We start from the raw sequence: 22256 nt of genomic DNA on the forward strand, positions 1-22256 counted from the left end.
TACTAAAAATGTAAGTATGTCCATAAACATTATCCTGAATCAAGCAGTTTTTTCAACAAATTTACTTACAATTTTGCTTTGACCCTTATACATTTATATTATGATTATTCAGTTCTGGCACTATACAAGTGTTAATGTCCGTTTGTTCTACCGTTTCAGTGCTTCGCTTTTATGGATGTTGTCATACTTGTTTAAATGGGGGGAAGAGGGAATGATCATCTAGAATGTTTAGGGCTACTTATGGTTAGGGGAAAGGTCAAATTTTATTTGAGATAATATTGCAAATCAAGTTTTTGAGCCAAACCAACAAATTTAAAAATAAAGCATCACTTTTGTTTATGAAATAAAGAAATTGGTAATATGCTAAAATAAATATTTTAGTGTGATATAGAAGATGTTAATAAGAATATTCCTTTTGACGTGAAGCCCCTAGAGGCTAGGGAGGAGAAAACATGTCCTTTTCTTTAAATTGATTGAGTTGTACAGATATTGTAAATGGCTGTACCTTTCTATATATATTTTTCAGGGAAGCTTACCTCCCCCCCCCCCCTGTACGACGTACGTGAAGAAAGTCGCTCAAAAAATCAGCATATGACGTCATAAAAATGAGGGATTATCCATCTCTTTTTTAGGGGTTTTCTTTCCCACTCCTCATCTCCTCAACTTTCATTTTTATGACGTCAGAATTTTTTTGAGTGACTTTCTTCACGTACCTCCCCCCCCCCCCCCCTAACTCTATGGATGAAGAATTATACTACAATGCCGGTTCTTATAATGTCTGGAGTAAGTCTTTGTGATCCACCGTTTGACCACCAGCTGCTTTGAAAGTTAACTAAGGCATATTTTTCTTGTGGATTAGTCTTATATTCACTAAAATCAGCCTGCTATGTATTACCTTGTAGATTTTTTTCTGTTATCTTTGCGGATTTTTCATCACTATATCATTAAATGGTCAGTAGTAGGCTGCCAAATACTTTTTATTTTACTAAGCTAGCTCAAATATTAAGGGAGTAATAAGTGTTTTTAAAAAAAAAACAGTTTATGAGGGACACCCTGTATTTATAAAACAATGTTGTTCTTTTTAATATCATCAGTTGAGATGTACTACATTATTGGGAATAATAATGTCCAAAATTAAGTATCACATAGGAAAGAAGGGACATTTGACTGTATACTATACTGTAAGGGTTCCCAAAGCAAATAAAAGCCTGTTATTTCTTTGGTTTTAATAAAAATACTTTTGGTACATTAAATTGAAGATATAAGAAATCTCTAAAATTGATAAGACATACTTACAGACATACAATAGTTATAGTGTAGCTTCACATTAATCTCAATATAATAAGATATATCATTTGGCAAAACAAATCCAAATTTGTCAGTGACATTTGCATAAAAAGGTGATAGTGGACAATTTACTGCCACGTCTCGCGGTCGTAGCGGTCATGCGTCATATTTGAAGGGTGACGCAAATTTCAGATCTTGTTTTTCGCTGATTTTCCTTCATAAGATAAAAGCGATGCTTGCAAGATTATTTAATTCGCGAAATCATGGATCTGAAATTTGCGTCAATCAAGTAATCCCAGCCCCTTAAAACGACCTTATTTAAAATAGGTAGATATTATCAAAATGCCCCCCCCCCCCTATAGCTAAAAGTTTAAAATGCCCCACCCTAGACAAAGTGCTTTGCACGCCACTGTACCTAACTCCTATAAGAATCATCATGCAAAGTTTGAAATCGATAGGACAATTTTACATCCCTAAATTAACGAAAAGAGCTATCCGTTACGTAAGGACGGACAGACAGACGCTTTTAAAAAGTAAACTAAAGAATGTTAGATTGCGTGATTTAAAAAAATATATTTAGAGATAATTTTTACAGCATAAAAAAACTACTTTATCTAATTCCATTGAATAAGAATGAGCAAATACGTGATGGTGGTTGATACCAGGGCTGTTATGGTTGATATATTCACTTCAAAAAATCCAAGCGCTGTAAATCCAGTCTCCTTTAAGAAAAGAATAATTTTTATAGGATTAAAATTCCTTTTTTTGTTTTACAATAACTTTTAGTATATATCATTTTTCTGTAAAAATATTTGGTGGTATGATTAATTTTATTATTTTTCCTTCTGTCTTATCTGTTTGTGTATATGTCATTTTGCCTATTTAATTATATACTTTTAAAACTTTATTCCAGCCGATATGCTATTATGTAAGACTATAACTATTTTTCTGTCAATCAATATATATCTTCATAATCTCTCTTTGATTTTATATCTATCTATCCAATTGTCCATTTTTTTATCTTTTTATTTTTTTATCTTATTTGTCTATCTAACTATTCATCTTTCTATCTATCTACTGATTCAGTTATGTATCTATCTATCTCACCATCATGCATATATTTGACTATTAAAATATCCATCTAACAATCCATCTATTTACACATCTATCTTAACCATCTATCTATCTATTTATCTGTCTGCAATGTATAATCTCACCTGTTCCATAGCATAAATGACATCATTAACAAGATCAACATTGTGCCAAACTTCATATTCTTTCACCTCTTTTCTTTCAAATTCTCTAATAGTAATTTATACATTATAGCATTGTATTGTCAGTGGATAATGAAATTAAATTTTTAGATTAAAATAAGTTTTGTTTACCCTGAGGTGCCCGAATACTCGTGCAAAAGTGCCTGTAATACAATGATATACATGATTTGTTAGTATGGATGAAAACCGGTTCTAATCCAAAGGATATTAATCGGTTTCAAAGCCATACTGAAAATATCATTGTTCAAAAGGGAAGAATAAAATATGTTAGGGGGTCGTGATTTTCATTTTTTGAATCGGTTAAAATTAATGAATAATCTAAACAAATAGTGATATTCATTGATTTATTGTCAATAAATGGGCTAAATACAATAAAATTATGTATAAACAGTTACTTCTTTAAAAATCTTTGGAGTACTCTAATAGATATAGTAAATGATAGCTCACTCCCATATAAAATTTTTTTCAAAATAACCTTCTAAAAATTGTTTTTTAACCATCAATAATAATGTATAAACAACTTGACCTCTAAATACTAATTTTATTCTACAGTATCTATGCAGCATAACCTAATTCTAAATACTTTATCAATAAAAGTAAACTTTAATTTTGAATGATAATTTAATAAAAAAGAAAAGAGTTTTTTTCATATAAAAATGTTAAATAATAAAATTCATGTATATTAATGTATTTTTTAAACACCCCCCCCCCCCCTGCTGATTATTTTCTCCTGCTAAAAAAATTCCTTTCAGTTTACTTTTAACATCCAACTAAACTCAAGGTTGATCATATTATTTTCTTCTTTTTTTAGCAACATTTTCTGCCTTTATATTTCTACAAATTTCTTTATTTTTACCTATCTTTTAATATGTAAATTAAATTAATATGATTTATGTCATTTAGACTGAAGAGGGTGCAATGTCCACCGAAATATATTTCAATAAATAGCTGGGAAGTATCAAAGACTTTTTCACTCAGTGAATTTATCAGATTTAGATAACTTTGTAAGGCTTGGAAAACCCTAACGCATATACAAACTTAAAGCCAAAGAGAAGTATTTATTTTTTTTCTGTTGGCTTTTAGAAGAAAGTTTAGCAGTTTCCCTGAAAGTGGTCAGTCGAGCACAGAACCCTTTATTTGAAACTAATTGAAAATAAGGGGAGGGAAAGTACTTTTGTTGTTGTTTATTACTTTAGGTCAGGTTGGGTTAGGTTATATTGGCTGATGGGTAGCAGGACTAGGGCCCTCCGCAGTGCTGTGAAAAAAATACCCTCCCCCCCCTTGATTGTTTTCAATTAGGTAGAAAATTAAGTGGGGAAGGGGTTCCAAAGTGCTCGATAGGCACTTTAGGGGAAGGCACCGGAAAGATATGGCAAGTTTTAATAATTGTGTTTTACCTTAGGTCCATAATGAAAGATTTGAAAGCAGAATGAGTTTTCTCAGCAACAATGGCTATGTAGAACAGGTATAGGAAGGACAGGGTTAATTCTAGAGCATCCGGGAGACTACAATTTAATAGGAATATTGTATCTGAAGAACACGTTTTATGCTTTTAAATATTTTCTGTTAGTCAATAACAATTAAGCTATATATTGTTTTGGCAATAAATGTACAAGTATAGATGTACATATATAACCCCAGACAACTACCAGGTTCCATTGGTTCTTATGTTAATAGCCCTTCTATGATTTGAATTAATTTTTGAAAAATTCTATGTGATTTTGGAGGATTTTTCACAAAAATAATTTTGGTAAGGCAGCGATGCAGGGAACCAAATATTTTTTTTTTAAGAATCCACCTCAGGATATATTAAACAGCTCTGAATTAAACAAGCACCCTTTTTTTATAAACATTTTAAATTATACTAGTGGTTTCGCTCTTAGCCTTAACGGAAGTATAGTTTTTCTACAGTTGTAATATCCTCTTTCCTGTGGTTTATTGATAAGTTGTAGGAAGTGGCTGTTTTAGTTTGAAAGCAAGAAAATATTATAAAAGCTCAGATATTGTACACTTATTTTCTTTTGTCCTTGCAATGCAACGGTAGATTTGACTATTAAATTGTTATAAAACAAGGATGACAACATCCATAAAAGCGAAGCACTGAAACAGAAGGACATGAACACTTATATAGTGTCAGAACTGAATAACTAGAATATAAATGTATAAGAGTCGAAGCAAAATTGTAAGGAAATTTGTTGAAAAACTGCTTTATACAGGATAATGTTTATGGACATACTTACATATTTAGGACTTGATTATAGAGTTGCTTCGCTTATAGCATTATACTTTGTTGTCCCAGAAATTACCAAAAATACCAAAAATCAGATCAATCGGATGATTAGATCACATAAAAATTTGTTGTTAAAAAAGTAAAAAAATCAACATATTTAAAATGGACGTACGGAAATTTTGGTAATGATTATAGAGTTGCTACGCTTTCTAAATCGTACCTAACTACTAAAGGAATCACCCTGCAAAATCTAAAATTGATAGGACAATTCTAACATGCCTAAATTAACGAACAAGGCTATCCGTTACGGACGGACGAACGGACCGACCCTAATTATAGAAAAGCTTCGTTTTTAACAAGTTAAATAAATATTTAATTTTTATTCCACAAAAGAAATATAAATTTTTTAATGACAAAAAATAAGACTGATTCAACCGGTTATTTGCCTTCTTTACTGATCAGTGATCATCCTTATTCAGAAATAAGGTATAGCAAACAAGCGAAATAAGTTTAAAATAATATTTTATTTTTTTTTAAATTAATTTTGTTGTTGGTATAAGCTGACCTTTATTAACCATAAGGATGAATTAGGATAGTTGCTCGGCTCACTTTGTGATAGGTCATTCATTTGGCAAGTGGTTTATTATGCTTTGCAAAATGAAATAATCATTTTATTGAAATTTTATTTTGTTGATATCATTTATATAATTAAAGTTATTATTATGAAACAAAAACATTTTTCTTGTTATACTTATAATTATTTATTTGGTTGTTTTATCTAAAAAAAAAAACAAGTTTTCTGAATAAGTAAGTAAAAATCTTTCAGCTTTGCGCGGATAGTAAAAAGAAAAATTAATAGATTATTTTTAGCTTTGTTGGGCCCTAGAGACCAGTAAAAACAGGAATCAATTCAACAATTTTTATTTATTATTAGCGGAAAATTAATTGGATAGGATACATGATTTTCAGTATGGCCAAGAACTGCAGTTCTAATCCAGTTGATATTAATCGGTTTCGAAGCCATACTTTAAATGACTATTATAGCTCGCTACTATGCATATAGCATATGATTGTTTTAAATGTTTTACTTTTAATTGAATGAAATTCTGGTAAGCCGAGCGTTCTCGGCCCACGGGGTAACGAGTTCGGATTCAACGAGCCCTAGCCTTTAATTATTCTACCAAACAAACAAGCAGGATTCAATCATACAGAAATTATATATTTAAACTGAATAATATTTACAAGTTATGTTTACTATATATATACAACAAAATATGACAATGGTTAGGTTTGAAGGGGGTGTGGGGCGCTAGGGCTTAGCTCCCGACGGTAGACAGGCTGTGGGGGCAGCGGTGGTAAAAGGGGAGGCAACGCCTCCCGATTATATAAGCGCGTGAGGGACTCGTGATAGTTGCATGTTTGAGTCCCCTCCCCACATTTAGGCAGGCTAGTTTGACCGCTGGGTGCGGGGTCAACAGCGGTCATGAGATAGATGGTGATATAATAGGATTAGTGCAGGGGGTTTGTTATCATAAGTCACAGCGAAGCAACTCTGTAAACGGCCTGTCCGTCTGGGTGTCGTATTACCACAACCTCCCCTTCAAGGGTTGCGTGGCTCCTGAGCCACCAGGCCTTGAACCTGGGGATACGACAGCCTATGCCTGCGCCGGACAGGCAGTTCTTGGGGCACAGCTCGATGGAGGACAGCTCGGGCTACACAGGCTCCCTGGGACACTCGTTGCTCAGTCTGACTGTGGTTGGTGATCAGCATTGTCAGCTCCTGGTTGGCTTCTAGGCGTGGGTTGGCGACGGCCAAGCCTCGCCGCTGGAAATTTTGCCTGGTCTGCAGGATCAGTTCTGTCGCGGCTGGTAGCTGGACACGGAGGCCTAGGCAGACTCTGGTGGTTCCTAAGGGTGGAATGGTGATGGCAAAGGGTGCATAGAACTCCATGGGGGCGCCTGCTTGATTCAGGTTGCTTGGTCTCCTAGCTCCTACCCGGATGGGGATGGCTGTCATCAGCAGGGGGCACATGGCTTCTTCTTCTTCTTCTGGGGCGGCCTCTTCCATCGCAGTGGCTGGCTCTTCTCCTACAGGCTCGCTGCTGGCTGGCAGGTTCTCCATGTCCGCGTCAGGGTTCCAGATGGCATCTCTGAGTGGCTCTGGAGCGGGCGGCGGCGGCGGTGGTTCGTTGGGCTGCTCCTGCAGGTTCTCCTCTACTGGGTCACGATCTTGGCCGCTAGGCTGTGGGGCGGCTGCGGCTGGCTGGTGCACTGGGAGCTCTCCTGGGTTGCTAGCTGCAGGCGCCGCCGCTCCAACTGGCAGCTCGGTGGCATCCTCGTCGCCGTCCATGTCAACTTGGATGTCTGCTGGGATCTGGTGGGCAGTCACATCTCCAGTGTATTTGCGCAGTCGGCCTACATGCGCGGTAACTTCTGAGATCCTGGCTACTGGAGAGGCAGGTTTAATGACATAATGGACTTCTGTAGCTTTCCTCACTACTTTCCAGGGGCCAGTCCATCTCTTGGTAATCTTGGCTGCCTTCCCTGGCACCAGGCGGGGGGCCAGGTACCAGACCAAGTCTCCAACCTCATACTTGGCCGTGCCTTCGTAAGCTGCCGCGCTCCTCCTGATGGCTCCCTCCTCCTTCTGCTGGATGGCATCATACACTGCATAGTAGCGCTGCAAGAGAGCTTGGACGTTGGCTGGAACTGAAGCATATTCGGTCTCTGGCAGCCGTAGTACCATGTCCACCGGAAGTTTGGCCTCTCTCCCAAAGAAGGCCAGGAACGGGGTCACACCAGTGGATCTGCAGGCCTTGGTGTTGTAGGCAAAGGCGATGGCAGGCAGGTGTGGCTCCCAGTTGTTATCGTCTCTGTCTAGGAACAGGCGCATGCCTGTGTTGAGCGTCCTATGAAACCTCTCCACTCGGTTGGACTGCGGGTTGTAGGGTGGTGGATGTGTCAGGCCAATCTCAAGCCTGGAGGCCAGTTCCTGGAATACCTGGCCGGTAAATTCCATTCCATTGTCGGAATGGATCTTCAGGGGGCATCCGAACGTGGCCAGGTGGCGGTGCAACAGGGCTTCAGCCACCGTGAGGGTGCGCTTGTTGGGGATGGCGTAGAGGCTGACAAACCGGCTGAATCCATCTTGGCAGGTGAGGATGTAGCGGTTCCCAGCTGGGGTCTCTGGCAGTGGCCCCACCAGGTGGATGAATAGGACTTGCTGTGGATACCCCTGGCGGGAGGGCACGTGGATCCCCTGCTTCAGCCTCTCCTTGGTAACTTTCTGGACACACTCAGGGCAGGTTTGTACCATCAGGCGGACGTCACGGGCCAGGTTGGGCCACCAGAAGTGCATGGCAACGCGGGCGATAGTTGCGTCCATCCCAAAGTGCCCAGCCATGGGGGTCCCATGGGCTAGAAAGAACGCGTCCTGCTGGAGGGCCGAAGGCAGCAGGTATCTTGTCCTCTCTCCTGTCAGAGTCTGGTCAGTGGTGGTGAGGCAGCCATGCTCGTCAAGCCCCAGGGCTGGGAAGCGGCTGGCGTACTGCTGCTCGTCTCGTTCCTTGCCACGCAGCTCAGCCTTGGTTGGGGCTTTGCCATCAGCCACCCATTGGCGGACACGGAGCAGGAGGGGGTCCTGTGTCTGGGCCTCCAATACTCTAGCTGGATCCAGTCGGGCAGCAGGAGGCCGGCTAGCTGCGGACTCCCCTAGCTGGCAAAGGTTGTGGATATACTCAGCCTGCTCTGCTAATTCTTCGGCGCTAGCCGTTGGCATGTTGACATCTTCCCGGCGGCTGAGGGCGTCGGCGTTGGTATTCTGGGTGCCAGGCCTGTGGCAGACGGTAAAGTCTAAGGCCGCTAGCTCCTCCTGCCAGCGGGCCACCATCCCTGTGGATGTGTTCAGTGATTTCATCTGTAGCAAGGCAGAGGAATCAGTGTTGATCTGGAAGCTGCGGTAGGACAAGATGCCGTGGAATTTTCGGATCCCATACATAATGGCGGCCATCTCTCCCTTCCAGGACGGGTAGCACGTCTCAGGGTCGGTTGTCTTGCGCCCCACGGCGGCAATCAGCCTCTCCTTGCCCTCCTGGCATTGACTCAGTATGGCAGAGATGGCACGGCTGCTGAAATCTGTGGTGAGCTGGAACACCGCTGGCAAATCAAACCTGGGCGGCGCTCGGATGGGGGCCTTGCGGAACTTGTCCTTGAGTTGCAGCAGCTGGGCTTCCATCTCAGGCGTCCAGGTTAGGGCCTTGGCCGTCTTCTGCCGATTCATCTCGTAGGTGAGGTCTGCATACTCTGGGATGAACAGGCGGTAGTATCCAAAGAACCCCAGCAACGCCAGCAAATCCTTGGGGGTGCTAGGGGCTGGCCAGTCCAAGATACGGTCAATATAGTCCTCTTGCATGGCTATCCCCTCACGGCTGAGGGTGTGGCCCAGATAATCCACCTTGGATCGGAACAGCTTGGTCTTGGCTGGCTTGAGGCGGATCCCTCCCCTGCGGTGGGCTTCCAAGACCTCTCGGAGCCTGGCCAGGTGGGCCCAGGTATCCTGGTGGAAGGTCAGGACGTCGTCAAGGTACGACTGGAGGTTGGCTGTGCCTAGTGGGTTTAGGACCCCTGCAATAAACCTGGAATAGACAGACGGTGCCGTAGCCAGGCCAAAGGCATCCTTTTCCATTGATACAAGCCCCTGGGGGTGGTGAAGGCGGTGCAGGGCTGGCTGTCCTCGGACACACGGATGGTGTAGTATGCGGCCACCGCGTCTAGAGCACTGTAGACACGGTGCCCGCCAGCTCGTTCCACCAACTGCTGGATCCAGACACTTGTTGAGGGCTCTGTAGTCGACGGCCCAGCGGGTGCTCCCGTCCTTCTTCTTGATGGGCACCAGGGGGCTGCTCCAGGCGGAGTCTGACGGCTCTATAACTCCCTCCTGTAGCCAGGTGTCCAGTTGTTTCTCCAGTTCAGCCTCTTGCCGCGGGTTCAGATCCCTAAATCTCTGGCGGATCGGCTGGGTCCCTGGCTTGAGGCGCAGCTGCAACTCAACCACATCTGTGCAGCCGGGGGTAGAATTTGAGAAGACGTCCCTGTACTCGGACAACATAGTCCAGACGTCCTTCTTGAGCAAGGGGTCCTTGCGTAGGAACTCATTGTCTTCCATCTCCAGGGCCTCCCACAACTCCTGCATGTCTATAGGCTCAGCAGGTTCTTGGAACGAGTGGAGACGCGGGGGAGGCGTATCAGAGACCTCTAGAATGTCAGGTTTGACCAGCTCCCCTGCCACTGGGAGGCCAGCATCCAGCAAGAGGGGCACCTCCCCCTCATTGACCACCAGTACTCTGAACACAGTGGCAGAGCCAGGCCTGTGGGCATACAGGCCCTCTGGAATAACAAGATCCTCCCCAAACCTCTGCTCTGGGGCAGCTAGTTGAATGGCATCCTTGGTGCGATGGCCTACTAGCTCAACGGGGACCGCCATAACCCCGCGGCCAGGCAGGACCACCCGCTTGGCTGTGCGGAGCTGGGGTGGCTGGCCATCAGTTGGAGTGACAGCGCTTAGCCTATACGTGGCTGGTGCGGGGTCAGCCTTGGCTCCGGGACCCACCGGCCGCGACTTGACGGGCTCGGCCTCTGGAGGGGCTGACGGGTCGGAGCCAGGTGTGGCTCCGAGGGCGTCCGGCCACGATTTGACGGGCTCGGCGCTGGGAGAGGCCAAAGTGCTGGGTCCAGCTTTGGCTCCGTGGACGTCCGGCCGCAACTTGACGGGCACGGCGCCAGGAGAGGCTGGGGCCTGAGAGTTGAGTGTGGCTCCGGGTACATCAGACCACGACTTGACGGGTCTGGACTCGGGCTTGGCTGGTGGACTGGCTGGAGGTCCCAGGTAGAGGGGGCCAGGTGGACACGGCTGGCCGTTGATAAAGGTGTCGGCGGAGAAGATTGGTTCTGGAGGGCTGGCAATCTCAGGAAACGTTGTTGGCAGGCTCTCCCTCGGCACCTTGGGCACTGGGGGCAACCCCATGGCTAGCAGGTTAGCTCCCTTGTGTGCGTTGAGCTCAGCGTCCACCCAGTGTGTGCCCTTCTCAACCACACGCGGCTGCTCAGGCAGGGGGCCTGGCAGGGGCCCCTCATAGCTTAGCTCTCTCTCGGCTGTCTCCCGGTCAATGGGGACGCCACGGAGTGGGATAAACTCCCCACGCACCCACAAACAAGGTGGTTGCATGTCGAAACAGAGCCTAGTTCCGAACTCCTTGAGAAAATACCCTCCTAGGTTCAGAGGGTGTGAGAGGTTCCGGACCACAGTCACGTGGCATAGATGGAGTATAAGAGTGTGTGAGACTGCCATATATAACTCTTTTAACTTTCCTATTACCTGGAGGGGCTGACCTTCCTCATTAGCAGTCAGGATCTGGGTGTTGTCCGGAATCAACATGCGTTGCACGCCCATCGCGTGCATGAGGTGCTCAGAAATTACAGCAGACCCTGGTACACGGTTGCCAGAATCAATCATGGCATCAACCTGTACATGCTGGGCAGGGTCAGGGGTAGGAAACCTCACCCTGACATGGCAGGGGAAGTGGAGGTCCTGCCCTTGAGACAAGGGGGCCTCTCGTTCGGCTGGGGTTGGCAGAAACTTTGGTGGTGGCCGAACCGCAGCTATGGTGGTATCGCTTACCATGGTGGCTTAGACTGTAGCTTCGAATCACTAGAGCTTATTAATTATCACTTGGTCAACAATTTTATATTTATTCTTATCACTTGGTTGACATTTATACACACTTATGTGTTGTTATCACTAGGAGCTCTAGGTGCGATTCTGGAAGCACTGGCAGCAGGGAATGTCCGTCCTGCAAGGTTCAGAGGGTGACGGCGGTAGGGAATGACCCGTCCTACAGTGCCGCTGGTTCGAATCCCGAAAATGGCGGCAGGGAATGGCCCGTCCTGCAGCGCCTCGGGTTCGAATCCTGGGAGGCAGCGGCAGGGAATGTCCCGTCCTGCCGTGCCTGTGGCTCAAAATCTGCTATCCGTCGCAGTGGTAGGGCTTACTTGTGTGCTGAAGCTTCGCAGCCACACATTGCCTTCTTGGGGAGACCAGCACCCAGCTGTCTGTCTCGTAGGTTTGGCCTGGGTGTCCTGGGGCTTGTCCCAGCTACACTTGCCAATTTAGACTCAGTTCTGTAGCCGTCTGAGCTAAATTATCCGATTGCCGTGGCTGCGCACCTAGCGCTACTCCTACACGACACGGAAAAAGCGTCTTAACTGGCGCTTTTAGCAGGCTAAATCTGCTTGCCGTAGGCCAGAGGCCCACATATTGCGTTCAAAATGATGGAAATTCGACCTAAAAAGGCCGTCTCACGGGTCAGTTGGCGGCTGATTGTCCCCTTACTTGCCAAAGGGTCCAATCAGAGGTAGAATAGGCTAGTTTCTGTAAGGCTCGATTGAAACACGCTGACACCAAGTTCTGGTAAGCCGAGCGTTCTCGGCCCACGGGGTAACGAGTTCGGATTCAACGAGCCCTAGCCTTTAATTATTCTACCAAACAAACAAGCAGGATTCAATCATACAGAAATTATATATTTAAACTGAATAATATTTACAAGTTATGTTTACTATATATATACAACAAAATATGACAATGGTTAGGTTTGAAGGGGGTGTGGGGCGCTAGGGCTTAGCTCCCGACGGTAGACAGGCTGTGGGGGCAGCGGTGGTAAAAGGGGAGGCAACGCCTCCCGATTATATAAGCGCGTGAGGGACTCGTGATAGTTGCATGTTTGAGTCCCCTCCCCACATTTAGGCAGGCTAGTTTGACCGCTGGGTGCGGGGTCAACAGCGGTCATGAGATAGATGGTGATATAATAGGATTAGTGCAGGGGGTTTGTTATCATAAGTCACAGCGAAGCAACTCTGTAAACGGCCTGTCCGTCTGGGTGTCGTATTACCACAAAATAAGCTTGCTTGCCAAATTTCAACTAAAATTAATCATGTCTCAACTTGCTTTTACTATTATTATTATTTCAAAATCTGTCGCAAAAGTTGTTTAAATGCAGTTATGTATAATGTATATTGCTATAAAAATGTTGAAATTGTGTGAGTGTACACTGTATAGTTACACGTCTATTACTCATGTTATTTAGCCCAATTTATATAATATACGTGGATATTATGACAGGGGATCAAGGATAAGGGATAGGAAACCTGGCAATTAATTAGGTCACGGCCTAGATTCAAAAGGGATATTGCAACTTTTACCAATTCCTAATTAAATGTCGTCACTGGTGGACGCTCCCAAGCAACTATCGCTCTAAACCAATAAGGATTTGCCTGTTTTGTATCAACCAATAGCCAATTGGCGGATGGAGATATAAACAAGGATGACAACATCCATAAGTAGTGAAGCACAAAAAATTGTGGATGGGAATATGTACATGTAGATTTAAAGTGTATTTATTAAATCAAGAAAATATTTATTGGAGAAAATAAACACAAAACCTTGTTTTATTTTGTATGATGAAGACGGTTAAAGTAAATTACATACTAGATGCACATAACAATCGGAAAAAAATATTTTGAAACTGTTAATGCAAAAAAAGTTTTAAAATTGGACCAAAAATACCAAAGATATAGGGAAATATGTCAAACATATAAAAAATAGCCAAAAACCCGTTAAAAGGCAGTCTGACCGCCATTGTTGTGTTGTTCAAATGACAGGAAATTTAATTTTAATATCACGTACGGGCATTCTGGTAATGATTATAGAGTTGCTACGCTTTCTAAATCGTACCTAACTACTACAGGAATCACAATGCAAAGTTTGAAACCATTAGGACAATTCTAACATGCCTAAATTAGCGAAAAAAGCTATCCGTTACGGACGGACGGACGTACGGACGGACCGACCCTAATTATAGAAAAGCTTCGCTTTTAAAAATACTACATATATGTATATGGATATATACATACATATGAAAACCTACTTATATAGAGAAGGGACAAAGGGCTGTTTATTAATAGTTAGTTCCCAAAGTTTTATGATAACGTTTTTTATTCGTTGGCTTAACAACTTTGACTGGTTGATTCATTGAGTGTTCAAATGTTTCAGCCACTAATTTTAATATTCAAAAGGGGAAATTGTGTATTATTGTATTATCATCGGCGGTTTACATCAATTTATCAGCTATTGTCTTATCCCTTTGGATCCCTGAAATCTACTACTTTTTAGAGTTTCTTGCTTTCACCTATAAGCTTTAAACATTCGGAAGAGTAGGTAACAAATAACAGGGGCCCCATTCCACATTTTAATTTTCTATACTTGGGCACAATGTCTACGTAGTTCTCAGGTTTCAGTACTTTCTACCAGGTTTTCATTTGATTGATAAAACATTTTATATCTATTTAGTATAGTCAATATATCTTTCCATCTATCCATCTATCAATCTACCCATCTATTTATCTATCCATCTATCTATCCATTTATCTATCCATCTATTTATCTATCCAACTATCCATCAATCCCATTATTCATCTTTCCAACTATTAATCTAACCAACTATCCATATATTAATCTATTTCAAAAAGACTTCAGTTAATTTACCTATATATTATTTACTAAGTATATTTGCGATAACTTTTATTTAATGAAATCTTCCAATTTTTAACCTGTACAAAACGGCCTGCTTAATTGCTTCAAGATCCATGTCAGATCTATATAGGAAATAAATGTCTATAAACGAGCTCAAGTTTTCCAAGGACTATTCGTTGAAAACTCATAGTGCTCCAATAATCCATAATAAACTCTCATTGCCCAGAACGATAAGACCCATTATTTTACTTTATTAAAAACAAATTCATTTTTTTTCATTTCATGTTGCTATTTACATTATAATGAAGTATTTAAATTCTAATCATAAAAAAGAAAATTTAAATTTATGATACAATAAATTTAAGAAAACTCTGTTTTAAAAGAATTCGATTGTGGCGACACTTTGTGTGTTCAAATATTGAACTAAAATTGTAATCATATAATAAACCCTTTGGTGATGGTAATGTAAAGAAAAAAATATAATTTAAAAGATCTTTTTAAGATCATTTAAATTATTAAATATTTACTTCCGTTTAAATAGTAATGCCGGGTGAGGAAAATAGATTTATTGAGAAATATATATGCATATAGAAAACTAGCCAATAGGGAGATAGTTATATCGAGCCAACTCTAGTACTAAAAAAAGCCTACAGCCATATTTAGCCTTATTTACAAAAATAAAACAGCCTAAAACCGTCTCAGGACCCATAAGAAGCCTTATTTTAAAGAAAAATCATTTCATATCGAATTCAGATTTTATCAAGATCCTTTACTACAGACTAAAAAAAAACTTACATAATAGGATATATATATAATTTCTCTATTATATATGTATTTATCAATCAAACCTTCATAAAATGATGACACGAACTTCCAACTGTAATATGAGCCAACTAAAAATGCAAATATTTAAGATTCGTATTGTTGAAATTTTCGTAATTTATTTTGGATATTAACATCCTTGCGCAGTTTGTAATTATACCTCTAGCTATAGTATATTTATTATCAATACACAATTCCTTTAGATAAACTACTTTTACTGTTTCTTTATTACAAAAAGTGAAGTTCAGCTTGTAACGGATAACTTTTATTGTTCATTTAGCTATGTTAGAATTGTCCTATCAATTTCAAACTCGACTTTATGATATCTTTATCAATTATGTACAATTTATAATGTCTAGCAACTCGATAATACTATTCATACACTAATTTTTTTTAAAAATGTCTAGCCTTTTTGGATTTAATTTTGGTTTAGGTATAATTAGGCACATTTCATCAGCAAAGCAACGCTTTCATTCAGTATTTAAGTTTTTCTTTGGATATAAACAAATCTTTTATACATATTTTTTTCTCAATAATATTGAATAATAATTGCGCTGTTCCTCTATATTTGTTAGTCTAACCATATGACCAATTGAAGTTCACTTTTATGGATGATTACATCCCTGTTCCTTTAAATATTTTACCTGAAAAGAAACTTGCATAAAAGTATAACCAACAACATTTTGTAGAAAGTTTATTGTTGTGAATTCAGAGCTAAAAATGAACTGCCCAACTGTAAGTTTGATTTTAGTTTTGATTAAATAAAGATTAAATTCTGTTACAAATTTATTTTTTGCGAAAAGTAAAATAAAATATCATATGATTAAATACTGACTATTAAATACGACACATATTTTTTCATAATTCGGGGGAAGTGTCTTAGGTGGATTCTTTATAAAAAAAATTGCCTAATTTAGCCATACTGGAAAAAAGACTAAATATTTTGGTCACTTATATACTACTTTTAATATATATTTTGTCAAATTATATTCAAACTTTCCTGCAACTATGGGGTCAATAAGCATGTACATCATCCAAGCAACATTACACATTGCTATGAAGAAGTAGATTCTAAATTTGAACGGCCAATCCCATTCGTTGTCAGTGATGAGATTTTTATATTTGTAGCAGGCATAGCAAACAAATGGTAGGTTTACTACGGCTCTGAAAAAAAAAATATGCGTTGGACAAATCCCCTCAGGATATTTCCAACAGGTTATTATAAGAAACAATTATGACAATATCCATAAGTAGCAAATCACAAAAAATCATGGATGGGAATAAGGACAATAAGGTTTAATAAGCATTTGTTGATTTGTTAAATCAAGAATAGAAACAAATTGGATTTTATAACATAACCTTTCTTATGTATTTTATACTTTGTAAAAATCAGATTTTGTAGCATGACTGACATAAATTACAAACTGGATGATCATTGGTATAGCGAATCTTCACCAAAAAATCAGCTGTAAAAATTTTAATAAATTTTATGATACATTTGTTGTATGAAATTTAAATGAGATATAGTTCATTGCAAATTTTAATCAATTCAGTTTTATTCTGATTATTCAGATCTGGAGCTAAAACAGAGAGGTATCATGAATAAAAACATATTTACCTGACACTGTAGACATTAATGTAGACCAATGTCACAATATACTGAAGGTCAATCTAAATTTAACGCAATAGTGAAAAGGTATTTTAAAACTTTTACCTGATACTATAGACATTATTTGAGACCAATGTTACAACATACTGAAGGTCTGTCTAAATTTAACTTTGGTTATAAATATCTGCTTAATACTTAATAAATTGCATTCTTTATGAACAAAATATTACTTGAACAATAAACATACATATATGGATTATAATAATATAATATAAACAGCAAAAAAAGAAAAGTAAAATAAACAATTTAATGGAGAAGAAGCTAATGGTAAAAGCCACAGAGATCAAATTAAAGTTATAAAGAGTGCATCCAGGGAATAGAGTTACTCAAGAGACATATTGTCTGAATGGGCCAATAGGAGAATACTGTTGGAACTTTCAAGAGATCTCATTGGTTGAAACATTTTACAGATCTTGGTACATTTCATCGCATGTATCTTGTATGTAACAAAATGTAAACAACAGTTTCTGTCTAAAAAATCTTTTTTTTTTTAATTTTGACAAAAAATTTAGGTTAGTTGGACCAAATAGATGTACTATGTCTATTACCCAGGGGAAAAAGAAGTGATCTTTATTACACTTTAACTTTTAACCTGACCTGCTTGGGTCAAACAAACAAACCTGATTTGTAGTCCCATTTTCCCAAGTAGGCCATTCATCTGCTTCAATACCCTGAATGTTAGCTTTTAAAATACAGCTTTCAGTGATTAATGGTAAATTCCCAAAGTTCTTTACAATGTATTAGCTATGTATTCAAGAGGAGGGAAGAGCAGAAAATAGTTTAAATTATCCAACCAAAGACTTAAGTAAAAAAATACAACTAGCTACTCCAGTGAAGTATCTCTAACACATAGAAATATATTGGTTGTTTCTGCAATTACCAAAATCTAAAGCGACAGAAAAAAACTTATTACTTTATATAATATCCCAGCCTTAAAACTTCAGGGGACTTATGTTAAGCTTCTCTAAAATGGAGAACTAAATTTGTTCAGGAATAATCTAAATCTTAAGCTACAGACAAAAAAAAATCTTTTCATAATAGGATATGTCATGAATTAAAATAAATCTTTAAAAACTATTTTCCTTTGCAAGCATATAAAGGTATAAAAATGTATACGACAATCCAAGTATCATACACCAAAACACGATTCCAAGAATATCTATGAGCTTATTTCCTCGTGGTAATAATCCGATAAATCTGCACCATCCAAATTATTAAATTTACTATGCAGGGCACATTAATAGGCAGCTAGTCTTTATAAAGTATTTATGACCATAGATCTACATGGATTAGACAATGGCCGAAAAATTGATGTACATCCCAAATGATAATACAAAAAAACTTCTCAAGATTATAATCAAGGGTTAAATTAAAGTTTGGACACTCAATTTAATAAACAAACAAATCAAAATTCAAGAAAAGTTCTCAAAGTTGCTAAGCCAACGAATTAGAAGACGTTATTGTAAAACTTTAGGGACTAGTGTAATAAACAGCCCAATGTCCCCTCCCTCCCTGCTTTAGGATACAGAATTACTAACGGATTCTCTTGAGGGTATGCTTAATGAGGGCGTGGGGTTAACCCATTACATTGATTTCATGATTGTCAAAAATGTCTTATTCATTATTTGGAGGGGGGATATGACTCTCATCCATGCAAATTATATAAAACAATGGTTAGTATAAGATCTCAAACTTCATCGAGACGGTTTCACGGATAGACATTGGGCATCGTTCTAAATTTGAATAAAATGATAGAATGAACAGTGTTAAGCTGTATAGAACATGCTTTGCTAGTAAATTTAATATTGGAATTCCTAAAAACTGTGTAAACAGTCATTGTTGTTATCACTAATTACTCTCACAAGTAAATAATCAGACTGACAATTACGTTTCCTTTTTAAAAGCAAAGCTTTTCTATAATTATGGTCGGTCAGTCCGTCCGTCAGTCCATCCGTAACGGATAGCTTTTTTCGTTAATTTAGGCATGTTAGAATTGTCCTATCGATTTCAAACTTTGCATGATGATTCCTGTAGTAATAAGGTACGATTCAGAAAGCGTAGCAACGCTATAATCGTTAATCATTTTTAACATGTTGTTTTTTTACTTTTTTTAACAAAAATTTTTATGTGATAAAATCATTCGATTGATCTGATTTTTGGATTACAATAAGGGAAAATACTATGAGCGAAGCATCTCTATAATCAAGTCCTAAAAATGGCATTATGTCCTTAAACAGAATTCTGTACTGAAGAAATTTTGCAACAAATTTAAGTATAATTTTGTCAAAACTTATATATTCTTATTTTGTATTTTTAGTTCTGACACTCTAAAAGAGTTTAATGTTCGTCTGTCATACCATTTCAGAGCTTTGCTTTTATGGATGTTGTCATCCTTGTTGACATATAAATAATTGTTTTCCTTTAAAGGGACGCTAGATTTTTTGTATTAACAAGGATGACAACATCCATAAAAGCGAAGCACTGAAACGGTAGGACAAACGGACATTAACACTTGTATGGTATCTGAACTGAATAATCAGAATTTAAAAGTATTAGAGTCGAAGCAAAATTGTAAGTAAATTTGTTGAAAAAACTGCTTGATACAGGATAATGTTTAAGGACATACTTACATTTTTGGACTTGATTATAGGGTTGCTTCGCTCATAATATTGTTCGTTGTTGTCCCAGGAATCAATATACCAAAAATCAGATCAAACGGATAATTAGAACACTTGAAAATTTGTTGTTAAAAAAGTAGAAAAATCAACATTTTTAAAATGGACGTACGGACAATCTGGTAATGATTATAGAGTTGCTACGCTTTATAAATCGTGCCCAACTACTACAGGAATCATCATGCAAAGTTTGAAATCGATAGGTCAATTCTAACATGCCTACATTAACGAATAAAAGCTATCTATCTCGGACGGACGGACGTACGGACGGACGGACCGACCCTAATTATAGAAAAGCTTCGCTTTTAAAAAGAACATCTTTTCCCTTTTTGCTGCAACCCCATAGGGAATCGCTCTTCACTCCACTGATTAAAAGGCTTAACTCTCCTACAAAAAAAAATAAAGAACACACATACAGAGTATTTATATGTAGACAAAATGCGGGAGAATTTCAACATTTATTGCAACACAAAACACAAAATGAATCAGCCCAGACATCTGAAGTAGAATAAAGAAGGACGGATGATTACGTCAGAGAATTTGGCATTTTTTTAAGCCCAGCGATGATTTTAAGATGTTTATTTGTTAATTTATAAACTCTCACGAAACGCTAAACCTATGGTCAACGAATAAGATAACGTGGCTGTCCAACTATATTGCTAGGTGGTATTTCTGTGTTAATTAATATTTATACTTGTTTGACTACGATTCATTAACAGACGACCGACAATTTATTTAGAATATTTGTTTGACTTGTAGATTAATTTTGCCAATGAAAAAAAAAATACATGATTTTTGACAATTTATTCATTAAACTTTCATTATTCTAATATTAATAAAAATATCAATAGAAAAATATTAAATGCATCAAAATATATATTTGTTAAAATTTGTAGTTAGTTGTAAAATTCATGACTATCTGAAACAAAGAATTCTTTTTATCTTCCAATTTACTTAGTTTTTCTTTCAGCTGTTCTTTTCTTGTTGACTGTAATTCTAACTCTTTCAATTCTGGCAACATGGTACCCTTAGGCCCACTTTTCCTTCTTCCAGCTGAGGGTTTTACGTGTCCTGATACAGATTTCGTGTCATTGCTGCTTTCTGAACTGCTACTTTCCCTTCTTGGAACAAAGACTTGTCTTTGAACTGGATTATAGTCTATCTGGCTTGTTGGTGAACTGTTATCTTCGCTGATTAAGTTTGAACTGTAGCTGCCCGTTTGGTGGTTGTGGGACTCAAATTGTTGGCCGCCACAAGTACTAGCATTGCCGGCAATAGCAAAAGTTTGGCCGCCAATAGCACCAGCATATCCATCACTACATTTATTGTCCCAATATTTGTATGAAAATCCAGGAGGGTCACATGTTTGAGTATTCATAGAACCAGTCTCTTGATCATTGGTAAATCCAACCTCAAAATTGGCTAAGTTCAGGTAGACCCAACCTTCATCGTCGACAATACCAGAGGCTAGTTTCCTTCAAAGCACATGAAAAATCATCTAGAATTGATTGATCGAATTCTGCCTCATCTATTTCAACTGAAGGTAGATTTTTGTCCGACATCATTGGCTTGCTACAGACACGACTACACTTGTTGTGTATTGCTTGTGGTGTTTCAAAATAAACTAACAATCTGGTCAAAAATCAACGTGTTTTATAGCAGATATTGCAACAGAAATCGAAACAGTAAATATATGTATGTACTATGTATGTTGTAAAGTTATATAAATTGCAGCGACAGTATGTTGTAAAAAGTTTAATAAATGTAGAGCTTTGGAACTTTTTGTTTACACACATGTGACATCGCCAAAAGCCTCTGAGAAATGGAAGGTTGTAATTCTTGTTGAAAAAAAAAAGATTTTAAAAGTATCTCGGTGTCCCCTTCTAAATAGCCTAAAACCTAACTTCTACCAATAATCAACTTCCATGAAAATTGAAGACAATCGGTTCTAATTGTACGAGAACTTAGAAAACATACAAACAGACAAACAAGCATCATGCTACATAAGTATAAAAAATGTGTTAATGAATTTTTGAAAGTACGTATATCTATATATGTAAATATATATTTTTTAGAATTTATATGCACATGAAGATATATCTAAAGGAAATCTTTAGGCCAAACTACGAAATAGAAAAAAAAAATATTTGCTTATTAGTTGAAAGCTAGGTGTATCTATATCTAATAAATAAGATAGAAAAGTTTATGAAAGATATTTACAACTAAGTGGCCTGTGGAAAGGGAACGAAGGGGAGTTGTCAACAGTAACACACTTAAAAATAAGTTATTTGTGAAAACTGCCTTTCCTTTTTTTCATCCCCTTCTTAAGGCTTAACATACATCCCCATGGCGAATTCCTGTGCACGCCACTGTTTACAGTTTAAGGTGGGATTTAGAAATTGGTCATGAATAATGCAAATATTACAAGATGACTTCATATTTGCCATAAACCAGCACACACTTGTGACTTATTCAAAGAAGTAAAAGTTATAGTATAAAACTCCATTGAACATTAGATTTTAAAAAATACTTAGAGGTGGCAAATAACAACAAGAATGAGTATAATTGAATTAATATGAATAATATCTAGGTTTGCTATGTTAAAGATGGTATACAAAAATGTTCATGAATAATTAGATAATGACTTCATAATTGCAAACAAAACAAGGATGACTAATGGCATGGAAGAGCTCCTTATTTGAAAGAAAATTAAATC

General features: G+C 38.7%; 1 protein-coding gene across 1 annotated transcript; it reads right to left on the reverse strand.

The window, feature by feature from the left end:
* Window positions 1-1848: 1848 nt before the first annotated feature.
* LOC145333910 (uncharacterized) lies at window positions 1849-15939 on the reverse strand. Its single transcript, XM_080179173.1, has 7 exons — window positions 15841-15939; window positions 15223-15267; window positions 14031-14145; window positions 4490-4520; window positions 3959-4066; window positions 2505-2589; window positions 1849-2009 (listed from the first exon to the last, which is right to left on the reverse strand). Exons 1-7 carry the CDS (start codon window positions 15856-15858, stop codon window positions 1902-1904), a joined length of 510 nt encoding a protein of 169 aa, XP_080035299.1. The 5' UTR covers window positions 15859-15939; the 3' UTR covers window positions 1849-1901.
* Between the last annotated feature and the right edge of the window lie 6317 nt (window positions 15940-22256).

Source organism: Acartia tonsa, chromosome 12 (genome assembly GCF_053477335.1).
Source record: "Acartia tonsa isolate MP-2025a chromosome 12, ASM5347733v1, whole genome shotgun sequence".
Taxonomy (NCBI): Eukaryota; Metazoa; Arthropoda; class Copepoda; order Calanoida; family Acartiidae; genus Acartia; species Acartia tonsa.

What these genes read in the sequence shown, in the direction of transcription:
- LOC145333910 (XM_080179173.1), bottom strand. An exon ending in CGAATGTTTAAAGCTTATAG is followed by an intron (nt 4,521 to 14,030) that starts GTGAAAGCAAGA and finishes AAACTAAAACAG; the next exon opens with CCACTTCCTACAACTTATCA. An exon ending in TCATTTATGCTATGGAACAG is followed by an intron (nt 2,010 to 2,504) that starts GTGAGATTATAC and finishes CTTTTCTTAAAG; the next exon opens with GAGACTGGATTTACAGCGCT.